At 41.8% G+C, this 15,198-nt stretch overlaps 2 protein-coding genes across 2 annotated transcripts; both read left to right on the plus strand.

The window, feature by feature from the left end:
• The first annotated feature begins 244 nt into the window (after window positions 1-244).
• sptssb (serine palmitoyltransferase, small subunit B) lies at window positions 245-2,371 on the plus strand. Its single transcript, XM_070906439.1, has 2 exons — window positions 245-299; window positions 2,121-2,371. The coding sequence occupies exon 2, from the start codon at window positions 2,129-2,131 to the stop codon at window positions 2,369-2,371; it is 243 nt and encodes an 80-aa protein (XP_070762540.1). The 5' UTR covers window positions 245-299; window positions 2,121-2,128.
• A 10,041-nt stretch (window positions 2,372-12,412) lies between these two features.
• On the plus strand, window positions 12,413-14,660 carry otol1b (otolin 1b). The gene is made up of 4 exons (XM_070905594.1): window positions 12,413-12,815; window positions 12,902-12,991; window positions 13,601-13,672; window positions 13,762-14,660. The coding sequence occupies exons 1-4, from the start codon at window positions 12,413-12,415 to the stop codon at window positions 14,658-14,660; spliced, it is 1,464 nt and encodes a 487-aa protein (XP_070761695.1).
• Window positions 14,661-15,198: the final 538 nt, after the last annotated feature.

Genomic DNA, 15,198 nt, shown 5'->3' on the forward strand with positions numbered 1-15,198 from the left:
CCGTTGATCCGGGGACTGGTTTGTTTTTGCTGCGTAAATGCGTGCGTTATAGTCCTCGGTCTCTCCACCTGCATGATCTTGCGAGCCAGGTGAGTCGTTAGTGTAAGCACGAGTAGTGGGTGTGGTGTCATTCTCATAGTCTGTATGACCCGCTACATATAGGCCAGTGACAAACTAGTGAGGCAGCTTTTCGTTCACACACAGCAGCGGAGCAGCAGCGGGACGCGGGCTGTTGTCTGTGGCTCGTCCTGTGTTATATTTCATTAGTAGAAATCCAGGATCTCACGTCGGCTGCTAAGGTGAGTCAATATATGGACTCGGTTATACACAATACAGGCTGTCCCTCTAATATTCTGTCTGTTAAAACAAATCTCAATTAACAGAGGAATGTATCATTGCTATGTGCATATCATTAATCATTATCTGGACGGTAGGCACAACTTTCTCTTCAGTTCTTTTGCAGTTCTGTGGACCAATCTTGTTTATTGAGCTATTTATGAAGACATTTTAATGGAGGTACCGTGATTAAAGAATGCTGATCATCACAGAAAGCTATCTGAGTGACCTGACTTCAGTACAGCAACAGTCCCACTGTAGTGTTTATATTAAGGAAGTTTATATTAAGGAAGTTTGCGTCCAGAGCAACAGTAGCTGCCCTGTTTAGAAAAAAGACGTCGGCCTACCTTGTTTGTCCTATTCTCCCCCATTTAAAGTGAGCGCACCTGCACTTGTCGCGCGCCTGTTGGCCCCGCCCCCTACCTGTGCAGCAGGATCTGGTCATGCCTGCGCCTATGTAAACCTTGCTTCAACGAAACACGTAGCTTTTTTTAATCAAACATTTGGAAAACGGTAAACTAACAGGAAACATCATAATGCATGTAAAGAAAGCGTAAGTTGAAGTGCATGTTTTGGCCTGTATGTTCTCTGCGGGCTGCTCATTACAGTCCTCACATAGCATAAACCTCTTTGCAAGTGTCCCGTGTGTGGGAACACGTGTGTGTGTCCAGTGTGGGAATAAGTGTGCCAAGGAAGTAAGTGAGGACTGTTCTATGTACGTGTGGGACCTCTGGCTTTAATTTCATTGGGGCTTCTCAACCCTATCCACACAACTGAGTTCTATGAGACTCTAAGCTCCCATTAGACCTTCCTGATTGCCCCCTCAGGGCTCTGCTGCGTGCTCCTAATTCCCTTTCACTTCTCCTAATTAATAAACACACAGCCACAAGGACTATTTTTTAACACACGTGGTGACACTGTCATCTCCAGGATAATTGTAAACACGGGGCAGAACATATCTGCATACATATCTTAATCAGTATTAATATGGAGTATTAATATTCTTTTTTGAAAATTATAAATATGATATTTTTTAAAAATGATAAATATAATATTTTGTACATAATCTGTATTTTTCCAAAGAGACTAGATTCCTCTTGTTCAGGGTGTTTCCTCATTGAATGTATTCACCTTTTGAATTACAGGTTGTATTTAAGAAATAAGTCATGGTGGAGTGAAGTAATTAAGTACTTGAGGAACTTGTTCTTTACTTAAGTATTTCCCTTTTATGCTACTTTATACATCCCAAGTTAAGAAGGAAATATTGTACTTTTTACTCTACTGCATTTATTTGACAACTTCAGATACTAGTTACTTTGAAGGTCTATGATTTACATATAAAATATATAATCAGCTCATAAAATATGAGGCATTGTTATAGATGAAGCTACCCAGCAGTAGTTTCACTTTGATCAACATAAAATGCTGCTTAAACAGTAATACATCAGTAATAATGCAATAATATAATAAAGGACTAACAGGGGCCATTCTTCTGCCTTCAAGTATTTACATTTTGCTGTCAATGTCAATAAAGTAACATTTTGAAATCAGGACTTAGAGTGTAGTATTTCTACCTTGAGGTACTGCCTCTGTGTGCTCATAAGTGTGTACTTTTCCCTTTTTTACAAACCATTTAAATTCTTGTAATCACTCTTACGAATCTCTGTCTTCCCCGCTCACCTTTACCACTGTGTTTTTATCCTCCTTCCACATCCTCTTTCACTCCATCTCTTTCTTATGTCTTGAATCTCACAACACTCCACCTGCATTTCCCCTCCGTCCAGCTTGCAAGATGAGCTTCAAGAACTTTAGGGAGTACCTGGCCTGGCTGTACTACCAGTACCTGCTCATCACCGGCATCTATGTCCTGGAGCCCTGGGAAAAATCCATCTTCAACTCCATCCTCTTCTCGGCCATCGCCATGGTGATCTACACCTCATATGTCTTTGTGCCCATCCATGTGCGTCTTGCACTGGAGTTTTTCTCTGGGATCTTTGGAGGCCAGCCTGAGAGCACCATGGCACTCATGAACTAAAAGAGGGAGAGAATGTGGAGGAAAAGAGGCAGCGACTGGGTGGATTAGCATGAGTCCCCAAATCATTTCCTATAACTCAACTCCTTAGCTCCCGGAGCGCCTTGAGCCCCTCTTTTACACCATGTTCATCCCAAACCAAGGCGGTCAGTCACCTCAGCTAATCTAGACTGAAAACGTGAAGATCTTAATGGAATGATCCAGAAATCAGAGCCTTACTATCTTCTTTACATCCTGAACCCTCTGGCCTTACCCCATGGTATTAGACACACGACTGTAAATTACTTTCACGCCCTCGCTGTGAAACGTCTTGTGAAATGTTGTGTGTCCAATTAGTTTTTTATCACCATATGTCCTGTGTGAGTGCATACCACCTATTGGTTTTTTGCATGATAGGGTCATAAGTGGGTAGTACATTTGCATGCTCACTACAAAACACTACTAGACTTGCTTTCCATCGTGATTTATAAGCTGCAGTCTTTAAAGGGGCATTCCAACGATTTAGTCACTTCCATAAAATGGGTAGACTTTAGAGGCAGTTTAAAAAGAGAGTGGTCAATTGAAACATTCTGACCTTTAGTCTCAAGTCAACACTGGATCCTACATTTCCCATAATACAACTCAATAGGGTCTTTTGGTCCCTGACTGGTTAATACCCACATCTTTTAAACCCAACACCCCAAGTTTGTAACACCTCTTAAATGTTTGTAGTCTCCAAGCCCAAGCAGAGATAACCCTGATGACATTATCTGGGTTGTTTTTCAGACACTGACTGTGTCCAGAATCACTATCTATTATATAATGCATTATTTATGCACTATATAGTGCCCTCAAAAGTGCCAATACTGGAACAAAAAAAGTAGTGTTCATGGCATGTACACTACTTTCTGCAATCAATCCCACAATGTAATACGTTGCATGTTATAGATGTGAAAATAACATTCTCTCTCTGTCGACTCCACATGTGTCAGTGATGATGCAAAATGATTGTGATTCATAAGTGTCTGAATTCTCAATTTACTCCTCGCTATAGAGAGTAAACTCTTGAGTGTTTATTGTATATGAATTAGTGAACGAGTGAACGGGGGAGTGATTTCAGACACAGCCACAGGAAAGCTCCCTTCAGAGCCACAGAGGACATTATACAACTGTTGTCACAGGTTCAGTAGAACTCTCTGTGACGAGTAAACTGAACTTGATGTGTATAATCGGTGGAGTGCCCCTTTAAGTATGTGTCTGTGTTCATCTGCAACAAGACGCCATCTGTGACGTGCACTTAATGTTACTGATTGATCTATGGTTTTGTATCAGAACCACTGTCACCTTTTTTTAGTTGCCTTCATGCACTGTACATTGCACATTTCAAGTCACCGCATAGCTGATCTTCAAAGAGAGAGTTCTTAGAAGAGCCCATATGCAATGAATGTAAAATTCCCTACATTTACCGTTTACGGGTCAAAATGAGTAATAAAACGAAATACTAGATGTGTGCCAAGCCCTCTCTTTATCTCCTGTTTTTGTAATTGTTGGTATGTCAGGAAGGCGTTCTCTGCACTGAGCATGAGCAAATATTGATACAACGCACCTTTGCGTTTTAGGCTTGGCTTTGTTAATGACGTAGCTTTACTTAATCGACAGCCTCTGAACTCAAAGCAGAACTGTTTGCTGTCACATGCAAAATGCACAGACACTGCAGTCAAACTGACCTGAATGAAAAGCAAAGCCTGACTGGCCGACCAAAAACACTGTCTTCCTTATCTATAGTTGATCTGTAGAGAAAGAAGCGGAGAGAGAGAGTAAGTCGTAGTGTATCTGGTTGTTGTGGTGAGCACTGCATGTAGTTGTGTGCTTAAGATCATCTTTGATTATTTGTGCTTTGGGTCAAGGGCTCGCTGATTACAGTCTAATCATGATCTCTAAGTTAACTTTATTTATATGGAGTTATATATTTATATACACTGGTAAATGCTTGGCTGGTTACAATGTCAATTACCAAACTTCTTTGATTATTTATATCTATGTTCTCTTGTTGTCATAAATAATACATCATTTGTTCTTTACTTTGTATCTCCACCTGAAAATGCCTTTATATTGTTCCCAGTTTGTCTAATTTCATTTCAGTTTTGTTAAACATATGCAGTAGGTCCAGACACTTCCTGTGCCGAGAATGAAGAGCTCTCTGAGAAGCTTTTTTCACCATTCACCAAAATAAATGGTACATTTATACATGATAGCAACACGTCACTGCAATATTCTGAAAATAAAGATATCTGAAGATACTCGAACCACTGTTCTCTTTCTCATCCTAGTTTGTTTTTTGATATGAATGTCTGTGGATACTGTTAGTTTGAAATAAGTATTCATGCAGAATATCAAGTCTGTTATGCCTTCAGTTTTTACTTTGAAATGGTAGAACAAGCAAAACAAAGGCTTATGGGTAGCACATTCCTGACACAATTGACTCTACCACATAAAATGAAATCACACAATAAGAGGCAGAGCCACCAAACCAGTTTTCCCCAGACAGTGCAGGAATGAGTACCCGGGGCTTTGCTTTCACTACTGCAGATACTAGGCAACCCGCCTATGCCCACAAAGCTCTGTTTACCTGACGTCTGCCATGCCCACCCTCTTGGCTGGCACAGACACAATTTAAATCAATGTAAATGATGAGAAGTAAAACCTGTTTTAAAGGCTTGCTGGTAGAATAGAGTGAAATGAATGGTGCTGAAATTAAATTTGCACTGCACATGCAAATCCCCTGCAATATTATCAACATGGATGGTGGATGAGGGAAAAGGAAATTGTTTTGGTTATGAGTTTAGCTGCAGTAGAGGGACTGGACAGGTAACTATGTTTATGCCTTGTAACTGGACACCTCCATCTTTTTTTTTTTTCCCAGGAACACAATAGCTGCAACACCTTCAGTTCTCAGCCTGCACATCCAGGCTCATCCCAAAACACTACTGAAGCCCCTCTCCTCTGCTCTCTGTTCCCTTCCTTTCCATTTTTCTCTTCTCTTCTCCTTTTCTTTCCCTTATTCCACTATCCTCACCCTTTATCCTGTTCTGTACCACACATCCTCTCATCTTCTCTCCTCTCCTTTTCTTTCCTCTTCCTTCCTTTCATTTCCTTTCCTTTCATCTATCCTCCTATAATTTCCTTTACCTCACTTCCTCTCCTCCTCGCCTCTTCTTTCCTCTCATCTCTTTTCCTTTCCTTTCCTTACTTGTACCTCACTTCCTCTCCTCTCCACTCACATAAAAAAGGCATCGTTTTTGGCCTCAGCGTCTTTGAAGAACTGTCTTCTGTTTACACTTCACTTGTTCATTTGTATCCCATGAAGTAAGAGGTCAGATGTTATCTCCATAATGACAAGGTGTAAACAAAGCTATCTGCAGACTCAAGCGCCCTCAAAACACACTCAGAGGGGTGGTGTCTTGTTTCTGTTGTGTTTACATGTGCCCTATGACCGTTTCTCCCAAATAAAACTGGGGGGACTCCTCGCAACTGTTATGTCCACAGACAGACAGGTACGTGACACACAAATGCACACCAACACTGCCACTGCAACCAGGGTACAGCCTTCAATTATATTAACATCATTACCAACTTAATATCTTCTTCCACTTTGGCTCAAGACTCACAGATACACACACACACACACACACACACACACACACACACACAGTCGTGTTTCCATCACTTCATTATATAGACTTGCATTTATTTCCTAGATACTTACCATACCCATTACCACTACTTGCCTAATCCTAACCTAAACCTAAACCTAAACCTAACCCTAACCTTAAACCAACCCTAACAGTTACTGATTTACGGGGACTTGCAATTTGTCCCCAAAAGGAAGGCGAGTCCCCACAATGTGATTGTGTAAAGAGATTTATGACCCAACAACATGAGTAATACACGCTCACACACACACACACACACACACATACATGTACGCACACACCGACTTTAACAACTAAACAGCGTCCTGCAATAGGTGCTATTGTTCAGCTCTACAGGTGTGTGCCATTACAATGAATGTCTCCATGGTAATAACTTAAGGCTGCTGTTAAGCCACAATCTATGACATGGACAACAATAGGCAGTACAGCTTGTACATGATCTTTAAATTAACTTTGTGATGATACGTTTATATTCCCTGATTAACACTTGGCTGGTTACTTTGTAATTATTACACTTAATGTTCTCTTCTGGTCACTAACGAAACAGAATATACTTAATTTTCTTTGTGTAATCTGGTTTTGGAAAAGTCTGTCCAAGAATATATATATATATATATGTCACCAGACATGTGTTTTATGTACTGTACTGCACTGTATGACAACAACATGTCGTTAATACACATCATACTGATAACCGCAGTATACAAAAATTGTGAATTATAGTAGTGAAGTTTTCTAATCACCGGACAGTCTTTCAAATGTAATGATCTCAACAGCATCTTAAATCTGAATCTAATCTAAAGCTTTTGCACTAACATGTACGTAGCTATGCAAACTGTAGCAGCATTCATTATCTAAAATAAGAACCTTGTCTTTATTGCAATTTTATTATCTGCAATGCCAATGACTTAATAAAGCATTTGCCACAAAATCTGTATATTTTAAAGACATCAGATGAATTGTGCATTGTTTTATATGACCAACAAATCTGAATGTTTCCCAGTTAATTGTATGATTCAGTCTTGTGATTCATAGTGAAACCAAACACATTTAGCAACAATTGGGTAGCATGTGAGTCACTTGTGTAGAGATCTGTCACATCAAAATAATATATACCCTGCTATTATAATGTCTTATTTAATGGGCTTGTTTTGAGGGAACATTATTTGCACACTATATAACAACAGACACAGAGACACACACCCAACAGTGTGCCTCTGTGTCTGTTGTTATATTGGGTGGGGGTTTGGTTAAACACACTCTTTTAACTGTGTTTTTCCTTGTAATGATGAGATTAGGTAATTTCCAAAGTCCCATTCATACTAAGTATATGTTTTTATGGATATATAAATACATTTTCCCATGACACCATAATAAAGGAATACTTTGTTAGCCAACAAGCTTCAGTACTTGTACATTTTCCACAGTCATTTTCCTTCTTTAATGGTTGGATTTCTCATTTTTAATTGAAACTCTTCATATATAGAGAAAAACAAAGGCTCTTTTGATTTGCTTGTTGGCAAATCATCCACTGAGCAAACAATGAGCACAGATTAGATTAGACACAATGGCCCAAGTAGTAACATGATTTGTGAATATCATCCACAGCAGAGACCAGGTACAGGATCATATTATCATGGTCTGAAGATAAATGAATATGTTGTTTTATGTCTGCTGCATGTCCCACTCAATGTTTATTTCTGGCCTGATCTCTGTGCAATCAGCCAAGGTTTGTGCTGTGGCACTTTAGTATGATTGTGCAATTATTGCCATTTTTTGTTGATCAAAGATGGAGGAGGAAATCACCTCATGTAACAGCTCCCAGCTCTACAATATATCTGAGCTATGAATCAGTCAATAGGAGTCTAGGAGTGGTTGGCCTGAGCCCAGCAAGGCATAAAACCACAGCTGGAGCCAAACCCCAACCTGGTCAATGGACTTTCACTACAAAAGAAAACAAGTTGTGCTACGTTTGGCTCACAGTGAAAGTAGGCAAAGAGCTTAATAAAGAGACAGGATTGTTGTGCTCCTAAATATACTTCATCATCACCATCTGGATAATGTAAATCGTAAAGGTTCAAGTAAGGCGTAGTATGAGCTGATATGTATTTTTGTACATACCACAAAGTCATTACATGCATTTTTGTTGGGGTCTGATCAGGTATCTTAACAATTACACTAAATCATTCAAAGTCTGTAACTGTAACAGTTCATGTGGTTAAACCTAAAACACAAGTCTGCCACCAAGTGGTCAAGTAGAGACATAATCTTTTGCTCAATGTAGTACAGATGTGACGACAATAATCTCATTCTTTGCAAATCATCTCAGTCAGTCTCTGAATCTAGTGAATCTAGTTAAGAAAACACTCTAGTACTAATATAGAGGGAAATGTCCATAAATGTGTGCAAGCTGCTGTGAAGGAATGTTTGACAGGGTAAGAAGAATTTAAGTGTGAAACACACAAAGGAGGGAGCGAGACAGTTTTGTATTTTCTTTTCCACTAGATATCAAACCTGTCTGATCTTCACAGGGTCCGTTTAGGACTGAAGTTGAGTGGTATAAAGGTGAAGGCAAGATTACTGTTTATTTTATAATTTCAGGGCTGTTTGTTGATTTAGGGGAGTATGAGGGCAGTTGGTGGACTAGGTGTGGGACCTTTGTTATGCAAAAGGTAGGAGAAATACAATTAGGCTGCAGTGGGACAGTACATTAGGGAGGTGTGGTAAGTTCTATGGAGTTGGAGGATGGGGTAGGAGGAGTAAAGAAGGAGAGAGGGAACAAGAGGGTGGACTTTAGGTTGTTCCTGTTCTCTGGAGACACAACTCATGACCTCAAAGCACTCCAGGAACTTGCAGGACCCTGTTTGTTTCTCCCAACCACCAAATTGAACCAAGAGGCCAGCAGTCAGTCGCCTGTGCATTATGTTTACTACCAAAGGAAATAAGCCACCCAGCGCTCTCTGCTCACAGCATTGTATTTAAAGAGTAACGTAACATCAGGGTAAAAAGCAGTGTTTTACTGCCCTTTCTGGTTGAAATTTAAAATATGTTGCCTCTGTTGGGTATGGTCAGAAGTCTGCTTTGTTGCACCTATAACCACACCTAAAAAACAGTGATCTCAGGCTTATACATTACTGCAGCAAACTAAGAAATTAAACTACCGGAGGTTGGCAAAAACAGATTTTCAGCTGGTGTTAGCTTCCTCTTTACAGCAATAGTTCCAGTTTCTAACTGCCGAGATTTAGATGAGAAGATGGATACCACTCTCATACTTGTCCATTAAATATAAGGCTACAGCCGGCAGCCGGTTAGCTTAGCTTAGCATAAAGACTGGAAACAGAAACTTTGTGCAAAGGTAACAAAATCTTCAGCACCTCTAAAGCTCATTACTTTACACATTCTATCTTGTTTGTTTAATCCACTAAAGGTTGTGGTTTTACGCAGGTGCCGGACTTTTTGTTGCTCGCTGTGTCCCCGTTTCCAGTCTTTGTGCTAAGCTAAGCTAACCGGCTACTGGCTGTAGCTTCATATTTAACAGACAGATATGAGAGTGGTATCAATCCTTTCATCTAGCTCTCAGTAAAAAAGTCCAAACATGTCGAACTATTGCTTACAGAAAACAATCACAAACATTCATTCAAAAATCAGAAAAATAAGAAAAATCTCTCTTTATCATTTTTAATATCCTGTATAAATACAACATTGGTCTGTGTCTGTTGGACGTCTAGCTCTCTGCTGATCATTTTTGAATAACTACTAACACGTGTATGTAAATAAATGCAGATTTCACCATGAGCAGAACAGCTTTTCTCTTGAGGAAAAGGGCTTCATATTTACACAACCAACATTGAGGCCATTAGAACACCAGAGAGGTTTGTCAGAGAAAGTGTGGCAGGAGAAAGTGTTTTTGTACTCTGTCTGACTACATGAGATGTGTCTTCACTGCCAGCACATCTCTTGCCAAAGTCATTAGCTGCTAATTCTGCAGGATCTAGATTTTCTTTGATAAGGTCCCATAGTGAAGAACAAAAAAAACTGTCTATGGCCTTATTAGTACTGGTGAACAGAGGACTAATCATACAGAGTGACTGGATGCTGTGTTGGTTACTAAACAAGTCTCTATCTTATTGTCTCACTCTCACCCTCTCTAACTCACTCTATACACATTCACTGCAGCTTCAAGATCTCCTTTACATGAATAGGGTTAATGTAAGGCAATACACCTCCATCCATCCAAGTCATCTTTGGTCCTCTCTCTGCTCGGCTGCACCCGTTGAGTAAGTTAACTCCTTCCTTATCCCTTGCTCTATAGTCTGTGTGGATGGAAGCTGAGGGCAGGGCTGGTGCCAGTGTTAAATGAACGGACAGGTGAGCGGCGCCTGGGTCCTCTGTGGCCAGCTGGGCACTGTAAGCTGACCGCTGCTGTTGTGTGTGGTCTGAATGGAGCTGAGAGACGATGGGGTTGAGGTCGGGCATGGAGAACCCCAGAGGAACCCCTCTCTCTCTCTCAGGACTCAGCTGCATATCTTACACTCCATCTATTTGTCTTTTATGAAGGGGCAAGTCAAGGACACTTCACCTGAGCTGCTGGGAAGAAGAGCATCTAAATGCAGGTGAGGAGATAAAGAAAGGTATACGTTAGAAAATAAAGCTTAAACAAACACAATCTTCTCCTATTTTGTAGATTTCTCCTCATCCCTCCATCACACCCTCTCTGTTTCCCAAATTTCATTTCCCTTCTTCCTGCTCACTCATAGCTGGTCATAGATCCCTCTGAGGACGTGAGGTCTTTGACAACTGAGGCATGTCCACTGCTCAAGCATTCATTGTCACTGGCAAGTCGAGAGTTTCGACTAGACAGCTACCAGAAAATCACTTTTCTACAAAAACCCGATGCTATCTTGTTACACCATAAGAATGAATCATTGTCCAGCCACACAGTATGAATCATAGTTAGCAGATGTAGCTGCCAGCAGTCTTGGGGGCTCATGTGCAGAAAGTCGGTCACAGTGATCAGGCAAGCATTGCAACTGCACTGATTTGAGGGAGATAAGCTGGTTCCTTTGACAAACAGCTCAAGTTTAGCAACTGTTGAGTGAGGAGATTATCAGTGCTCTTTAGGCTAAAGCTTCCTTCTGGATGTTTACCAAGTACCAGTAGATTGTAAATACTGAGCTCCCTGTGCTGCACACCAGTTTGCAGATCTAGTAATAAGTCCTTTAAATGAATTACTGCGGATATAGTCATCTAGGTGTACTCTCAAACCGCTAACTGTGGCACTATACACGTAGAAGGTCTGTAAAAGCAGTTTGCATCTTCCTGCTTGCAGCTACATGCAGAGTAGTGTCCAAAACCTACGCTTGAAAAAAGGCTGTTGTAGTGCCCTGGCCTCCGTCACAGAACCCTCTTTGCTTGCTTTGTCCCACCATAAGAGCCTGGGTAGTAGGTTGGATGTTGGAGGAATGCCTCCCGTATCGGGTGACCCATTGCCCCACGGCCTTTGCTCTTCGCCTAGCTCACAGCGAGGGAGTGCTCCTGGCGGGCGCTGTATCCCGTGTCACAAAAGCACCTTTCTACACAACAGGGGTACAGAGAATGGGCCACAGCACAGTGGTTCTCCTTGGGTCAGCTCCAGCCCGCCGTAGTTGGATTTCAGACCTCCCCCTGTGCTTCCAGCAAACACCCCCATTGGTGGGGATGTTCTTTCGCCCAAGCCTGGCAGAGATATCAGAGAGAGACCTGGAGCTCCTCGTGCTGCTTCCAAGCGACTGCTAGAGAGGATAAATGACCATACCACTTATGCATAACTGGGTGAGTCTTATCAGTTTTGTTGAATTATACATTTTGCACAGAAAGTTGAATGTCAGCATGATGGGTAACTTATTGCAATTATTAGTTAATGTGTAAAGAATGTCATATCTAAGTTGAGAAGCATACTGGACTTCAAAAATGTACCATCATTACCCAAGAAGATGAAGGTTTTCATTGCAGTTAAACACTGTAGCTGCATAGTTTACTGATATACAACCATAAAAGCAGCTTTGAATGGTCAAACACATGACTGAGAAAGCTCCAATCTGAAATTAGCAATGTGGGAAATATATAGGTGGAAACAGAGAAACAGAGAAAAAGAATCAGAAATGGAAACACTACATTGAGAATGACTAACATCACTTGTTAGTACTGAGTGATTTGCACAGTGAACAGTGAACTGTTCATCAGCATGTGCTGTCTTTGTAACCTCTTGTCTTTAAACCTAAAGTAGATGGAAAATGGAATTAGTGCAGACAAACAGAAGGAAAGTGTCATGTACAAACATATAAACTCATCTGTTCTCAGATCCCAGTCAACCATGAGGATTATCTCCTGTCAGTTGACCCTTGTGGCTGTAGTTGTGGTTACACTCACTGTGATGTCCTGTGCTGAGGCTAAGACTACACAGAAGCCAAAGTACCAATACACCAAGAAGCCCGTCCCTCAGATCACCGTGCACAGCCCTGTGACCACCAGCATGCCCAAGACTCTCAAGGTAATGCCTAGTGCAAATCCTGTGGAGCCGCAGCCGCTTCCCACCACAGAGAGGACCACCTATCCCACTCACGTCTTTCCACAGTACTACACAGAGAGCACTGAATCCCCTGGTGTTGGCCCTGAGAACTACACCCTGGACTACAACGAGTGCTACTTCAACTTCTGTGAGTGCTGTCCACCTGAGAGAGGCCCCAGGGGGCCAAAGGGAGACAGAGGCTTGGCAGGTATAAAATACTTTACATTTAATCAATTCATTTATTTGTATGTTAGCTTTCAGCATTTTGAACTTTGCCAATGTTTGCTTGTCCAGGGCTGCCAGGTGAAAGAGGCCTTGCAGGAGTAGCTGGTTTACCTGGACCACCGGGAGTGAGTGGTCCTATGGGGTTTAAAGGAGACAAAGGTGAGTCTAATATGATTAAATACGCATTTAAAATTGCCTAGTGCAAAATATTTTATTATCATATATTGCAAGAATGCAGAATACAGCCATGACCTATCATATATAACAAAGATGTATTATGAGACAATGGGCCCCTGGGCACAGACATGTAAAGCACAGAGGCCCATTACACTTCAGTACACACAACAGTAGATGAACACATCACTGTTCACATAGCCTGATGTCATTATTTATGAGTTATCAGGTTCTTTTTTTTGTTTCTGTGGTTTTTGCCGTCATCTAATAAGCCTTTAATGAGGAAGTAACGTACTGTGAATCACAGCTGAGCTGACAGTGGCACTGTCAGTCACCAGTGAGGGGAGCTCCACTGCTAAAAGCTACTGACTGTCAGTGATAATGGTGATTACCCTATAGTCGCTTTAAGAATGTGTTGATTTGTTTGTACATGCACTGGGGCCCCCTGACCACTTGGGCCTCTGGGCTTGTGCTCTGCAGGGCCTTTAAATATATTGTTCTTCTTCATCTAGTAGCACTAGTTAAAAAAAAGACATATTCATATTGCTTATGTTAGATATTGTTAGTTGAGGTTTTATTATGCCAATTTCTTAGGGGAAAAGGGTGACAGAGGAAGCAGTGGGACAGGCGGGCCACCAGGAGTCCCAGGGAAACCAGGACAAAAAGGTGCAAACTTTTGCTTTGTGATTGTTGAATTCTATTATATTGTTGCCAGGCAACAGTCAACAGGTCTGACAGTTTCCCTTACCTTGCAGGTGATGTTGGCTCAAAAGGTGAGAAAGGTGAAATAGGGTTGCAAGGTGTCAAAGGTGGTAGTGGGGAGAAAGGGGAACCTGGCCAGAATGGGACTGCTGGTGAGAAAGGAGAACCGGGAAAAGAGGGGCCAGCTGGACCTCCAGGAGTAGCTGTTGAGCCAGGTGCTAAGGGAGACAAGGGGGATAAGGGGGAGTGTGGCACGTTCGGGGAGAGAGGACAGAAAGGGGAAAGAGGGGATTCTGGGCCTCCTGGCATCCCAGGAGTGATGGGCATTCCAGGAATCAATGGCAAGCATGGTTCCCCTGGTCCTGTAGGCGTCAGAGGGGATCAGGGACCTCCTGGACCACAAGGAGAACCAGGGGTTAGAGGATCTCAGGGACCACAAGGAATAAGAGGGATGCTTGGGCCAAAAGGGGACAGAGGTTACCCTGGGATGAGAGGTGAGCGGGGCATCCGTGGATTCAAAGGAGCTAAGGGATCAGGGGTTCCCCAGAAACGCTCAGCCTTCAGTGTTGGTATCTCCCCAAGAAAGTCCTTCCCTCCTTCTGGCTTCCCGATCCGCTTTGACAAAGTCTTCTACAACGACGAGAACCACTTCAATGTCACTTCCAACAGTTTCACATGCGTCCATGCCGGGGTTTACGTCTTCTCCTTCCACATCACTGTACGCAATCAGCCACTGCGAGCCACATTGGTAGTGAACGGGTCACGGCGGGTAAGGACACGGGATTCACTGTACGGTCAAGACATTGACCAGGCGTCCACTCTGGTGGTGCTGCGGCTGGTGGTGGGTGATCAGGTGTGGATGGAGACGCTCAGAGACTGGAATGGAGCGTATGCCAGTAGTGAGGATGACAGCATTTTCTCTGGATTCCTGCTTTACTCAGACAAGGCCTGACACTGTGCTCAAAATATCTTCTTCTATTAGACTGTTCCAACTTGACTATATCCAAGAAAAGGCCAAATACTGATGGTGCTACACTTTACTCATTAGTGATGAACTGCTCGAAAGCTGTACTGCGCACCAGTCTGAAAATTTAAGGACAATATCAAGATCATGTTTATTGTATTATCACCTTACTAGTATCCTCTTATTTACCTGTTACCTTTTGAATAAAAATGAAAAACACTTGCACACACTGTCTTGTTTACTGCCGGTATATTTATCTACAATGTCTTGATCTACATGACCTTCATCACAACAGTTCTTTTATGTTCATAGATGCAGGGTTAATTATTCAATTGCCAAAAATTAAGTCAAGTGGTGGGTGAAAGATCTTGAGAAAACACACACATTGCTAACCAGGTAATTATGGAGAAGAAGAGAAGAAGGCATTTAAAAATAAAATCACACTATGAAAAGAGTAGGAGAATTAAAAAGTATTACGTATACTTAAAGTATTTAAGGGCAAAAGTGCCGTTATTCATCATAAATG

Source organism: Enoplosus armatus, chromosome 5, assembly GCF_043641665.1.
Source record: "Enoplosus armatus isolate fEnoArm2 chromosome 5, fEnoArm2.hap1, whole genome shotgun sequence".
In the NCBI taxonomy this organism is placed as follows: Eukaryota; Metazoa; Chordata; class Actinopteri; order Centrarchiformes; family Enoplosidae; genus Enoplosus; species Enoplosus armatus.

Excerpts from the sequence above, each read along its gene's own strand:
- sptssb (XM_070906439.1), top strand. The coding sequence starts at position 2,129 with ATGAGCTTCAAGAACTTTAGGGAGTACCTGGCCTGGCTGTACTACCAG.
- otol1b (XM_070905594.1), top strand. The coding sequence starts at position 12,413 with ATGAGGATTATCTCCTGTCAGTTGACCCTTGTGGCTGTAGTTGTGGTT. Across the intron at positions 12,816-12,901 it reads GGGAGACAGAGGCTTGGCAG|GGCTGCCAGGTGAAAGAGGC; the intron begins GTATAAAATACT and ends TTGCTTGTCCAG. Across the intron at positions 12,992-13,600 it reads GGGGTTTAAAGGAGACAAAG|GGGAAAAGGGTGACAGAGGA; the intron begins GTGAGTCTAATA and ends CCAATTTCTTAG.